Source organism: Vicia villosa, unplaced genomic scaffold (genome assembly GCF_029867415.1).
Source record: "Vicia villosa cultivar HV-30 ecotype Madison, WI unplaced genomic scaffold, Vvil1.0 ctg.000449F_1_1, whole genome shotgun sequence".
NCBI lineage: Eukaryota > Viridiplantae > Streptophyta > Magnoliopsida > Fabales > Fabaceae > Vicia > Vicia villosa.
The window spans coordinates 497,155-509,952 of record NW_026705213.1 but is presented as its reverse complement, the minus strand read 5'-3'; the positions used below and the strand labels follow the sequence as shown (position 1 = coordinate 509,952).

The window sequence follows — 12,798 nt, the reverse complement described above, 5'->3', positions numbered from 1 at the left end:
TTAATTACACCCTGTTTTAATAAAAATCGGGTGTAATTGAGCGGAATTACGTTTTTAATTACACCCTGTTTTAATAAAAATCGGGTGTAATTGGGCGTAATTACGTTTTAATTACACCCTATTTTAATAAAAATCGGGTGTAAATACACCATTTATGAATGAACAATTATATCTATTTTCACCCTATTTCATATACACCATTTAGTTATATTTCATTTTCAATCATAATATTGCAAATACTATAAAATCATACACATAAAAATCATATTTTAACTAAGTCAAAATATTTTTAATATTAACCAAAAAGTATACAAAATCATGTACAATCATAATATTTCAAGTATTATAAAATCATACACATAAAAATTATATTTTAACTAAGTCATAACACTTTCTTCATATATAATTTTACGCCATGCTTGACGATTAGCTTCGGTGTTCTCTAGTCCAATTGAATCCAACCGCTTTCCACATGTAGCATTGGATTCATCCATGGCCAAAATACCACGCCCTGGAGAAGCAATTGTTTTTTGTATGCAAAAAAACAAGACACGAGAAATTATTACAAGAAAGTGTTATTACAAGAAAGGGCCACATGTATCAATGGTAACCATACCGCGGTTTTGACGAGTCTAACCATGACTCTAATACCACTTGTTGGGCAGTTCGGAAAGCGCCGAAAGTGTCAATGATGATAAACATTCAGGTTCTAAGAGACTTTTATACTGCATATCCACCAAAAAAATCATTTATTTATTTCATGCCATACACATCTTTCATGGGAAAGCACTTGCGAAGTTGTGCCAGACCAGAGTCAACATCCCAGAGTGAAATCGAAATCATACCCTGATATATCACATGGATAATATAAGTATCACAAATGGAATTTATATGATCCATAAACTAGTAATGAAGACATACCAGGCATGCTACAGCACTAGTCCTCCCGTGTTCCTCGTGTTTGAAAAGCCAATCTTCAAAATAGCTGCTTAAGCAATGTTTTTGGCAGTTAAAAATAGTAGCTTCTGATTTCTGAAAATAACTTCACACATACTTGCATTGCAAATTATTTTTTGGATTTTAAAATATGAGCACCAAGTTCAACACATGTATAAAAAATCATAACCAATTGTTCAACAATCACTTACAACTATTAATAAAAAAAATCATAGATTTAAAAGAAAACATATGCAAGCAGCAAAACTAATAGTTGTTTGTACCTCAAATTAAAAGAGCATGATTTATTTACATGCCCTTTCATCAAATTGGACCATAATTTAATTATTTACAATTCTAATCTTAGGGCATTAGATGTAAAAACTACACATGTACCGGGATTCATTGAGGCGGGACTAAATTTATTCTCAGTGTCAAACCTTGTATATATCCATAGGGGACTTGGCCTCCATGACTTCAAGATCACGAGCAAGAGCTAGATATCCTTCACTTAACTTAGAATTGTATAAGATATCCTGCAACATTTCTCTGCCGTCTTCATTTCCAGCCATTTCTATGTCGAGCACAAAAGCAATTCCCTACACACATCACAAAAATCATCAAAAGAGAGTCTCAATAAAGCTGATAGTGAAATCTTCTTCTTCTCAGTCCCTTTGATTCCCTGTAGCTTTGTCACCTGTAGCTTTGTCACTTGCCAACATAAAGCTAAAGAGAGACTAGCACATAACTCCACTCCACAGTAAACAACTGATATGTAACAATACACCTATTATCACTCAGAGAAACATTCAGAGCACTAGCACAGAATCCAGGACTTACATGACGTGCAATAATGTAACAGAATTGCTTCTTTTGATGCACATCATTGCAAGAAGTAAACACCTTCTTCGCATACTATCAACAATAATGCAACTCATCAGTTCCAAACCACAAGCATTTACGGAACAAAATATAGAAATTACTTTTCTTAAGGCCTCGTAGAATTGACAAAAAAACAAGATTTTAAAAGAATCACATACCACAGTTAAAGAAATACTTTTAAAGACAGACTGACAAAATTCCAGTGTCACACCTGCAGCTTATCCATGAACAATGCAATTCGAAGAGCATTGGGATATTCTTCAAACTTCAAATAAATTGAATAGGCAAGATCCAGAACTTTCATGTCATTCGGTTCAGGAAGGTATCTGTATAAATACAAATTAAAAATAAAATAAAATATTGCTTGTAAGTCAGAGAGAGAGGGAGTCAGCCTAACGAAGTTCAAACAAGACAAAAAATTAAAAGCCTAAGACTGCAACACCTGATTTATCAAGCAAAATGGTGCTTATAAACTAAAAACTTTCCTCTTAAAGAAAAGTGCAAACTATTCATAACCCATTACAGCACAAACTCCATCCAATCAAATTTCAAAATTTAAAAGCTTGAGAGTCATGCCAATGACAATACAAACTTATCATTTCAGTCTACTCTGCCACAAAAACAAAGTACCACTACCATCTTCAAACATCAGCCATAAAAGTATTAAAAGGTCCAACTGTTGGTCTAGCTTAGCCAACAACAATTCTCATTCATAAACAACCGGACCATTTTATCGCTTTGACCTTGGAAAAGTCCAAGAGGATAACCCGCATCAGTTAATTTTGAAATTATTAAACTATCAACTTCTAACAATTTGGAAATAAATAATAAGTACACCGTAGAAATTGGATGTTAAAAATTATTTGGGATTGTGAAACAAATACAAAATCTTCAAATCACAAGATAAAATGTTTATTAGTGAAAATAACCATTCTTTTCTCTTTATCTATAACTGTTTTGAACTCTGATTTCTTTTAAAACCTGCATAAATTGAGGTCTGTTTGCACTTACCTACCTGAACTGGTGAGATACAGGCAAGTCCTCTTAAAATTTGTTTTGTCTATATATTCATTCAACATGTCAAGGTCCTCAACCTAATATTGAACATCAGTTACATGAAAACAACATTCAGTTCATCATCTGAAGTAGTTGAGTAACAAACTAAAAAAGGATCTTACATGTTACCTCCATTAAAAGGTCAACAGCTTCAGGCTCAGAGTTGTACTGCAACAATTACAAATTAGTCAACTCAAAAGTTATCAAAACTTAACAGCCATCATCTAACACATCATTTTCTGTATAGTTGAGAACAATGTGTTTTGTATTTCCTACATTCATATGAAAAGACACTATATAAGAATGTGAGGAATTACGTGATTGATTAAGATCAGAGCAAAGAAAGTGTGTTACTCACAAATTTGGATCTTCTTCCATTATCCACTTCCAGTCAACCGATTCCACCTTTTTCGATTTTGTAGACACTCCTTTCAGTTTCTTTTCTCGGCGTCTCGAGCTTGACCGGATTCGCCTTCACACTATCATCGCCCTTCCCAATTTCACCTTCATCGCCCACCAGAGAAGCAACTAAATCCTCAGAACTACTATTCACACTCCTCTGCCTCAATTCACCAAAAATCTACGCACAAAAAAGAGGAATCAATTCATTTACATACATACATACATACATACCTAATAGAAATCAATTCATTTACCATGTCATTGTTGTGTTCAAGAACCTTATCATACTCATTCCTCAAGTGATCTATCAACTGTTTTGAAGCTGCAACAAAAATTAATTCACACAATCATGAACAAAAATTAATTTCAACTGTTTTACTTTGTAGAATCCAACGGAGTTGAGCATGAGGCTAAAATTAGATATTGAAGCCGACGCTTTCTTTACGCTCTCCGTCATCATCTTCTTCTTGATTAATTCAATTTCTATAGATAACCGCTCTATACAAACACTACTAGATCTAACAAACTAATTGTTGATTCGGGGAGCATTATTATGTGTGATTAGTATTTCAGAGTTAGAAAGAAAAAAAAACAATAGCCGAGCGGGGCGCATTGTTTATAAGGAAAAGAAAAGATCAATAAACCACTGTTAACAATATTTAGAACCAGCTAACCCACAAATTTTCACCAAATATTAAATAAATAAGATTTTACTGCATGATCTACCTCAATCCATGCCGCCAATTTAGGTCTGCCCAATGTAATGTCATAATTTTTCACTTCCACTAGAAAAGGTTGAAATCTTTCCATAAAAGGAGCATATGCTATATCCACCTGAAATATTCGAAACTTTTGACAACTTCAATTCAGTCTGAAAATACACTAGCAATGTACACTATGTATTGCCATTGCTACAAATCAAGCAGATAAGTATACTCACCAAACTAAATTGGCCAAGGAAGAAAGGTCCATTATCATACTTGGAGAGAACATTCTCAATGTAATCAAAAGCAGTATCTAATGAAGCAAGCAACATCAAATTCAAATTTTCACATTCATTTTACTATTTCTCTATTTATATGTAACAAAACAACATTGAAGAAAGAAAGTGTCAATTTACCAGCCTCATTCACATCTCCTTTAAAAGAAGAAACAACTGTCTTGTAAAAGGTATCTGTGTAAGATAGAATTTCTTCAGTAAACTCCTTATCAGGAGAATCCTATTTATCAGAGACAGTAAACCTTTTTAGTTCACATTTTGAACCTGAAAGTAAACATCAAAAGTGAAGATAAAAATGTATCTTACATTGGGAAAAAGGGAAGGTCCTTCAAAGTGAGTATCAATATACATTTTGAACCTTGATGTTTAGCCAATATGTCACACAAACTTTGTTGTTGTTACTTCCAAGAAAATCGCAAGCACTCCATGCTGCCGAGTTTTGAGGCATAAAGTTTTTATCGCGATGAAGATATATATCACTACGAATACAAAGCAAACAATAACTATGAATTTGGAGTTATACAACAAAAAAAATTCTTATTATTAATATTGGATCATTCCTGGATGGTCTCTGGTGTTGTTCCAGGCCAAGGTTCACTTCCATATCATAATTTGGAGCATCGACCTCCTCACCTAATCAAAAACTCAACAAAGCGCAGAATCACACCAGCTTTTATAACCTTCTCAATCGGTGGGCTACATTCTGATAAAACATAAAAAATGTCAACCAAATGTCCCTTAAGAAATAGTATATAAGAACTTAACATGATAAAAAAATTATACATAGGACAATATCTAACCAATTGAAAGCAACTTCCAAAACTGAGTAGTTGCCTCAAACTGCATGTTATTATCATCAGTACAAATTTCTGTAACCAAGGATGGAAGGTGTTCCAACTGCAGAAAGATATAAACATACACAAGAAACAGGAATTCAGAAAAATTCACCATTTTAAGTTCATTCAATCTAACCTAATACTAACATAAATTGAAAAACCAGAGTCACAATAGTGCAATTAAGCTAGCTCTATGTAACATACGGTATCACTAGTACCGAGGCCGATGGCAAGATCTTCTGGAATATTTAATGTCATACCTGCAGATATAGATGGTAAAGTGATACTTAAAATTACATAATAGCTAGCTCTATGTAAAATCAGAGATAAAATTATAGAACATGTATTGAAAAAACTATAGCACCTGCCACACTAATAAGGTTGTCTCTTGACCATTAAAAGACAAGACAATCCTTGTTAAAGTGATACCTAATGTGAAACAAATAAACTTAAGTTCACGTTACCTAATTGGTACAGCCAACAAACTTTTTACTCCCTTTTTCACAAGCAGCTTTCGCAGAACCACATTGTCACATATCTGAACTGGACTTGCTTCCAATTCCACAGACTCATGATTTTCTGAAGTTTTAATTATCTCTTCCACCTCTTGATCTGCAACTATATTAACCTACACAAAAATAAAAGCATAAAAAAATCCAAAGTGTCTCACCTAAATCACTAAGAAAATTCAATTCGATATAAAATTAATAAAAACATAAGAAAAAACATTTTTATTAGAAGAAGCCAAACACGGAATAAGACATACACTTGAATCCCCAGAGTCCATCATCAACTTCGTCGTTTTCTTCTCTTCCATCACTTCCCAAACAGCTATATCCAAAACGTCGCTTTGCATCACCTTGAATTCATATTGGTGCGACGGTGAAACCAGAGAAGAATCAATACCGTTCAAAACGACGTCGTTTGGTGCAAGCTTTGCCTCTCAGTTTCGTAGGGCCTTTTCCACGATTCTGATACTCAAATCTTGATTGGCTTCTTCATCGACATCATCGCTGCTGAACATGAGTGATAGCGGGGAAGCACCCTCGAGATTTTCGCTTGTTTCATTGACTTGTTCGTACCCTGTTGCATTGGCTTTCAAATTCTCCTTCTTTGCCATGCCGTTGTGAATTCAAGGGAAGATTTGGGATTTCGATTAAGGGGATATTTGGGAAGACTTCATTCAGAGAAGGTTAGGGTTTCAGTGTTTGAGAAGGAGAATGGAAGATTTGAGAAGAATAAACCCTGAAGTAATATAAAATTTATGTTTTCATCGGTGAAAATTGTTGAAAACTGGGTTTAGAAAAGCTTCATTGCATTTTGTTCAACTTCCACAAGAGTTTTGTTCAATCCTATAAAATTAGATTATTTTATTCAGTCTAATAAGTTAATATTTACTTATTTATTAGATTATTTTATACAGTCTAATAAGTTAATATTTACTTATTAATTTGTTAATAATGTTTAAATTATTTTATTCACTTAAGAAATTTAGACTCATTAATTTGTTGATAATATTTAAATTATTTTTTAATATGTTATTATATATTTTGAGTTATAAAATTAAATAAATTTTTTTAGTTTATATAAATTAACACCCGTTTTTTAGTTTAAAGGGAGTAATTAAGATTTGATTATAGTAATATTTTTAATTTAAACCCATTTTTAGAAAATAGGGTGTATATTGTCACCTGATAATGCTTAAAATAACACTTTATTTACAAAATTGCCACTACGTTTTTCATTTACACCCGTTTTTCATATATTGGGTGTAAATTTTAAAATTATATTAATCTTTTTGTACTAGTGATGGTAAAAAAAAAAATTATTAATTTGCACCTCCTCTAGCTTTTTTTTTTTTTTACTTTCAGTTACTTTGTTTTTGGAGGGTTTTCATCTGGGCACCCTTATTTGCATGTGGGTTTTCGGTAAAGTTTGAACATTTTTTTCTTTCAATTTTGATGAGACTGTAAATGGGTTCCTTGGGATACATGATCCCATTGGATAAAGGGAGCTTATTTGGTTCTCAATCAAGTAAAAAAAATAAATACCCATTTTTACAGAGGTTTAGATCGAGCTTCTTTCGTTTGCTATTCAAGAAGCTGGATTATGTTCAATGGATTTGTGTTGTGATTCTTTGTCTTGTGGTTGTGTTTCAAATGTTTCTTCCTCTTTCGGCTGTGGAAGATTTAGAAGAGTCTTTGAGAGCAATCACTATGCGTTCTTGGGACAATTCTTGTTGTTATAACAGAGAGAGGTATGTGATAAACAATGGTGAAGATGGAGTTGTTTTTATGTTGAGGTTTTAGGTAAAAGTTTAAGGATTTGAGTTTGTTGAATCATACAGAGAAACCTTAGTTGGCATTGGTTTTTCCAAAAATCGAGGGGTAAATTATTGTTTACAAAATTTTAGTTTTAACCATTTTTTGCTTCCTTTTAATCTGCAAACCATCAAATTTGTTAACAAATTCTAATTCTTCCTTATCATCAACAACAACACGAATAACAACAATAAAATCAAAATCTATAGAATCCTTAAATATTAAATCTCAACTACACAAACAGTAACAACAACAATAAAATTCATGGAATCTTTAAACATTAAATCTCAACACCAACAGATAAACAAAATCAATAAAATCATTAAATACTAAATTTCAACAACAACAACAATATTAAACATTTTAATTGATACAACTACAACTAACATTAAAATTTTTAACAAGAAATTACTAGAGAAAATATTACATTAAGAAATCAATCTTGAAATATTTTCCTGCTCTTACTTTCATTATCATTGTTTTAAATATGTTAAGCTTAAATTTCAGCATTTTACATCCAAGATGGATAGTTGTAGCATTCACGTTTTTATTGGCTAGTGAGACTTTCACGCGATCACTAATGTTTCATAAGGATTGACGGGCTGCCAATATCTTGACCATTGTTACTTCATAAATGGACGACAAAGATTCCTTACTAAATTTTTTTATCAAATTGATCAGAAATGAAAAATTAAAAAATATGCTACTTTACCCCTCGTTTTTCAGAAAAATTGAGCTAATATGTCATTACAAATCTTTTTAAAATTAAAGGTGATAAAACATAGTTGCTTAGATTCGAAGACATGTCCTCTAGCTATTTTACCCTTCGAATTTCAACAAATCTGAGGTAATGGGTCATAAAGTATTTTAAAAAAAAATTAAAAGGTCATAAAATATAGTTGCTGATATTTGAAGGCGTGTCCTCTAAATACTTTACCCCTCGTTTTTTAGCAAAACCGAGGTAATAAGTCAAAAAAATTTGGAAATATTAAAAGGTGTTAAAATACTTTATCCCTCGGTTTTTAATTACTTTACCCCTCGGTGGTCAGCTTAACCAATGGAATATATAATATTTAAAAAAATATATTAAAATGTGACGCGTCTATGATTTACACCTCAGTTTTTTTGTTGGGCGAGGTTAAAATTTCGTCATAAAATGTATTATTTATAGTAGTTTATATTTTGCAGTAATGAAAGACTTATGACCCCTCTACTATTTGAAATAGTTAAGGTTAGTCAGACAGTGATCAAACATGTCCCTAAAAAGGACCCACTGAGATGTCTTAACATATGGTTCCACCACCCATTTGACACACGGATCTGATCAAGAAAACTTGCAGCCCCACAATTAGGATGAAGCCAAGTGAACTTACTCTCTTCGAGAGAAAGATTTAACAACTGTATATTGTTATATTTATGAGTGTCCTAATTTAGGGTGCCCTCACCCTAGAACGGTACCTCCTAGGCAATGAGTTAAGGATTCTCACTTGAAATTATAAAGTGTTTAGAAACGGTTAGTTTTGTAAAAGGAAGACCATTTGTACTTCTTTCAAATTAGGTGGTCAATAACTTCTCATGATCTAGTAAATAGACAAATAAAAGTAAAATTGCATGCAATTTTAAATCACACTTCAATTTCAATTTGATGTGTTGGAAGAAATTACAGGGTCAACAATATTAACGTCTTGGTTACAATTGAAAGCCATTCAATTTTAAAAATAAAATATTAATCATAACATAAATAAACTTGGAAACTAAAGCCATTTATTTTGCTTTGTGGATGTAACAAATTATTCTATCATTTTACAATTTATAAAGCCTGACCTCTCCTTACACCACTGTACTTTGTTTGTCTCGTAAGCAAACTAAATAAACATGTCACATATTATAACTAACTAATTTGCAACCTTTCATAATATCAATGGGTAAAACACAAAATAACAATAATACTTTTAATAAACATATTTACGAATTAGTGAAGTGTGACGTTTGATAAAATTTATAGAAAAATTCTATCTCACTTAAACGTATTACTGTGTTGGTATTTTAACATGTCATTTTCAAGATTTTTTCATTAAAAGAAGAATATAGTTTTAAAATTTACATTTGTTATACTTAAAACAGGTGTAAATAAGAAATATAGTGGAAACTTTGTAAATAAAATGTCATTTTAAGTGTTAGCACGTGAAAGTAGACACTTTATTTTTTTAAAACAGGTCTAAATTTAAAATATTATTAGAATCAAATCTCAATTACTCACGTTAAAATTAAAATGGGTGTAAAGTTAGATGAACTGGAAAAAATGTTTAATTTTATAACCCAAAATAGTAATCCTAATAACTAATTAAGTGAATAATGAAATAAATTTTCGTAAATGAATATTGCGTAAATGAATTAATCTATTCTCTCCTTAGAATACTTGTTTCTCTCCCAAACTTAGAATCTCCATTGCCGAGCTCCATTCTCTCATTGCATGTCGCATAACTCCATTCTCTCATCGCACAACCTTACTCCATTCTAAAAATATTCTCTCATCACACTACCTTCAGTCCATTCTCACAAAGACATCACATAGCTCGATGAAGGAAGACAACAGGAACGACGAAGACACAAGACTATTTGGTATTAGATTGGTATAAAGTTACATATGTTGAACAACATCCTGATTGAATATCAAGAGAATGTATTTTTGAAGTTTTCTATTGATGCAAATTGAATATCTTGAGATTGAAAACCTTATAAAGTCTAGGCAACGTCCTCCTCGGAGACAGTAAACTTTTTTTTTATTAATTTGTGCCTCCTCTATATTTTTTTCACTTTCAATTACTTTTTTTTTATGTAGGGTTTTCATCCGGGCAACCTTAATTGTATGTGGGTTTTCGGCAAAGTTTGAACATTTTTTTGTTTCAATTTTGATGGGACTGTAAATGGGTTCTTTGGGATGCACGATACCATTGAATAAAGGGAGCTTATTTGGTTCTTAATCAAGTAAAAAAAGGAAACACACATTTTTACAGAGGTTTAGATCGAGCTTCTCTCATTTGCTATTCAAGAAGCTAGATTATGTTCAATGGATTTGTGTTGTGGTTGTGTTTCTTTGTCTTTTGGTTGTGTTTCAAATGTTTCTTCCTCTTTCAGTTGTGGAATAGAAGAGTCTTTGAGAGCAGTCACTATGCGTTCTTGGGACAATTCTCGTTGTTATAACAGGGAGAGGTAAGTGATATACAATGGTGAAGATGAAGTTGTTTTTATGTCGAGGATTTAGGCAAAGTTTAAGGATTTGAGTTTGTTGAATAATACAGGGAAGCCTCAGTTGGCATTGGTTTTTACAAAAACGAGGGGTAAATTCTTGTTTACAATATTCTAGTTTTAACGTGTTTTTTTCTTTGTTTTAATCTACAAAGCATCAAATTTGTTAACAAATTCTAAATCTTCCTCATCATCATCAACAACAACACCAATAACAACAATAAAAAAATCAGTAGAATCCTTAAATATTAAATCTCAACTACACCGACAGTAACAACAACAATAAAATTCATGGAATCTTTAAACATTAAATCTCAACACCAACAGATAAAATCATATCATTGTTAACACCAACAACAATAAAATCTCAACACCAACAGATAAAATCGTTATCATTGTTAACACCAATAACGATAAAATCTCAACACCAACAACAATAAAAAATTTAACAGGAAATTACTAGAGAAAATATTACATTAAAAAAATCAACCTGGAAATATCTTCCTGCTCTTGCTTTTATTATCATTGTTTTTAATATGTTAAGCTTAAATTTCAGCATTTTGCATCCAAGATGGATAGTTGTGGCATTCACGTTTTTATTCGCTAGTGAGACTTTCACGCGGATCACTAATGTTTCATGTGGATTGATGAGTTGCCAATATCTTGACCATTGTTAAAATTAGGCTACTTTACCCCTCGGTTTTCAGAAAAATTGAGGTAATATGTCATTACAAAATTTTTAAAAAATTAAAGGTGATAAAACATAGTTGCTTAGATTCAAAGACGTTTCCTCTAGCTATTTTACCCTTCGAATTTCAGCAAAACTAAGGTAATAGGTCATAAAGTATTTTTAAAAAAAATTAAAAGGTCATAAAATATAGGTGCTGATATTTGAAGGCGTATCCTCTAAATACTTTACCCCCCAGTTTATAGAAAAACCGAGGTAATAAGTCATATAAAAATTTTAAAAATATTAAAAGGTGTTAAAATGTAGTTGCTGAGATTCCAAGTCGTGTCTTAGAATTACTTTACCCCTCGGTTGTCAGCTTAACCTATGGAATATATAGTATTTTTTTAAAAACTTAAAATGTGACGCGTCTATTGTTTACACCTCAATTTTTTGTTGGCCGAGGTTAAAATTTCGTCATGAAATGTATTATTTATAGTAATTTATATTTTGCAGTAGTGAAAGACTTATGACCCTTATGCTATTTGGAATAGTTAAGGTTAGCCGAACAATGATCAAACATGTCCCTTAAAAGGACCCACTAAGATGTCTCAACATATGGTCCCACCACCCATTTGACACCAAGATCTGATCAAGGAAACTTGCAGCCCCACCATTAGGATGAAGCCAAGTGAACTTACTCTCTTCGAGAGAAAGATTTAACAACTGTATATTGTTAAATTTGTGAGTGTCCTAATCTAGGGTGCCCTCACCCAAGAACGGTAACTCCTAGGCAATGAGTTAAGGATTCTCCCTTGAAACTATAAAGGGTGTAGAAACTGTTAGTTAAGTAAGAGGAAGACCATTTGTACTCCTTTCAAATTAGGTGGTCAATAAGTTCTCCTGATCAAGTAAATATATAAATTAAAGTAAAATTGCATGCAATTTTATATCACACTTCAGTTTCAATTTCATGTGGTGGAAGAAATTATAGGGTCAACAATATTAACCTCTTGGTTACAATTGCAAGTACAATTTAAACTATGCTTGTAGCACTTTACGAGGGAAATACAAATTTTTATGATAAATGAGATCATTTAAAAAAACTATGATGGAAGAACTGAGTGTGATTTCATTGAACAATTTCCAAATATATACATGTACATAAGGTTTATGATTCCTAAACTATAGCCAATAATGTCTCATATATAGTTGTCACTAATAATTTTAAATCTGGACAGTAAATATATAATATAAATGGAGAAATAAAATAGCAACAAAACAACTATCCTAATTTAAGACAATCCCAAAAATTATGCTCATAGTCATTACTGATGATTGAATATTACCCCGCCTCAAGGTGGTGCGTGCGGATTACGAATGCCCATCTTGCCAATTAAAGTCTCGAACTGGTGTCTTCCCAAAGCCTTGGTAAATATATATGCCAAT

At 32.0% G+C, this 12,798-nt stretch overlaps 2 protein-coding genes across 4 annotated transcripts; both read right to left on the bottom strand.

Annotated features, from left to right (window-relative positions):
- Window positions 1-400: 400 nt before the first annotated feature.
- Window positions 401-2,629, bottom strand: LOC131628362 (26S proteasome non-ATPase regulatory subunit 2 homolog A-like). 2 transcript variants are annotated; one of them, XR_009291759.1, is made up of 6 exons: window positions 1,977-2,628; window positions 1,777-1,851; window positions 1,377-1,535; window positions 922-985; window positions 617-846; window positions 401-511 (listed from the first exon to the last, which is right to left on the bottom strand). XR_009291759.1 is itself a non-coding variant. In XM_058899201.1 (3 exons), the coding sequence occupies exons 1-3, from the start codon at window positions 2,120-2,122 to the stop codon at window positions 1,371-1,373; spliced, it is 333 nt and encodes a 110-aa protein (XP_058755184.1). In that variant the 5' UTR covers window positions 2,123-2,629; the 3' UTR covers window positions 1,198-1,370. The 2 variants fall into 2 exon arrangements, 1 of the variants encoding a protein (XP_058755184.1); XM_058899201.1 differs by lacking the exons at window positions 401-511; window positions 617-846; window positions 922-985 and having other exon boundaries at window positions 1,198-1,535; window positions 2,030-2,629.
- A 211-nt stretch (window positions 2,630-2,840) lies between these two features.
- LOC131628361 (glutathione S-transferase L1-like) lies at window positions 2,841-4,863 on the bottom strand. 2 transcript variants are annotated; one of them, XR_009291758.1, is made up of 8 exons: window positions 4,583-4,863; window positions 4,397-4,496; window positions 4,217-4,293; window positions 4,003-4,110; window positions 3,531-3,598; window positions 3,233-3,454; window positions 3,004-3,146; window positions 2,841-2,912 (listed from the first exon to the last, which is right to left on the bottom strand). XR_009291758.1 is itself a non-coding variant. In XM_058899200.1 (8 exons), the coding sequence occupies exons 1-5, from the start codon at window positions 4,625-4,627 to the stop codon at window positions 3,584-3,586; spliced, it is 345 nt and encodes a 114-aa protein (XP_058755183.1). In that variant the 5' UTR covers window positions 4,628-4,863; the 3' UTR covers window positions 2,841-2,912; window positions 3,004-3,042; window positions 3,233-3,454; window positions 3,531-3,583. The 2 variants fall into 2 exon arrangements, 1 of the variants encoding a protein (XP_058755183.1); XM_058899200.1 differs by having other exon boundaries at window positions 3,004-3,042.
- Window positions 4,864-12,798: the final 7,935 nt, after the last annotated feature.

What these genes read in the sequence shown, in the direction of transcription:
- LOC131628362 (XM_058899201.1), bottom strand. Translation starts at nt 2,122, where the DNA reads ATGAAAGTTCTGGATCTTGCCTATTCAATTTATTTGAAGTTTGAAGAA. An exon ending in TGTTCATGGATAAGCTGCAG is followed by an intron (nt 1,852 to 2,029) that starts GTGTGACACTGG and finishes TATTGTTGATAG; the next exon opens with TATGCGAAGAAGGTGTTTAC. An exon ending in GTTACATTATTGCACGTCAT is followed by an intron (nt 1,536 to 1,776) that starts GTAAGTCCTGGA and finishes TGATGTGTGTAG; the next exon opens with GGAATTGCTTTTGTGCTCGA.
- LOC131628361 (XM_058899200.1), bottom strand. Translation starts at nt 4,627, where the DNA reads ATGTATATTGATACTCACTTTGAAGGACCTTCCCTTTTTCCCAAT. An exon ending in GACCTTCCCTTTTTCCCAAT is followed by an intron (nt 4,497 to 4,582) that starts GTAAGATACATT and finishes TCTGATAAATAG; the next exon opens with GATTCTCCTGATAAGGAGTT. An exon ending in TCCTTGGCCAATTTAGTTTG is followed by an intron (nt 4,111 to 4,216) that starts GTGAGTATACTT and finishes CGAATATTTCAG; the next exon opens with GTGGATATAGCATATGCTCC.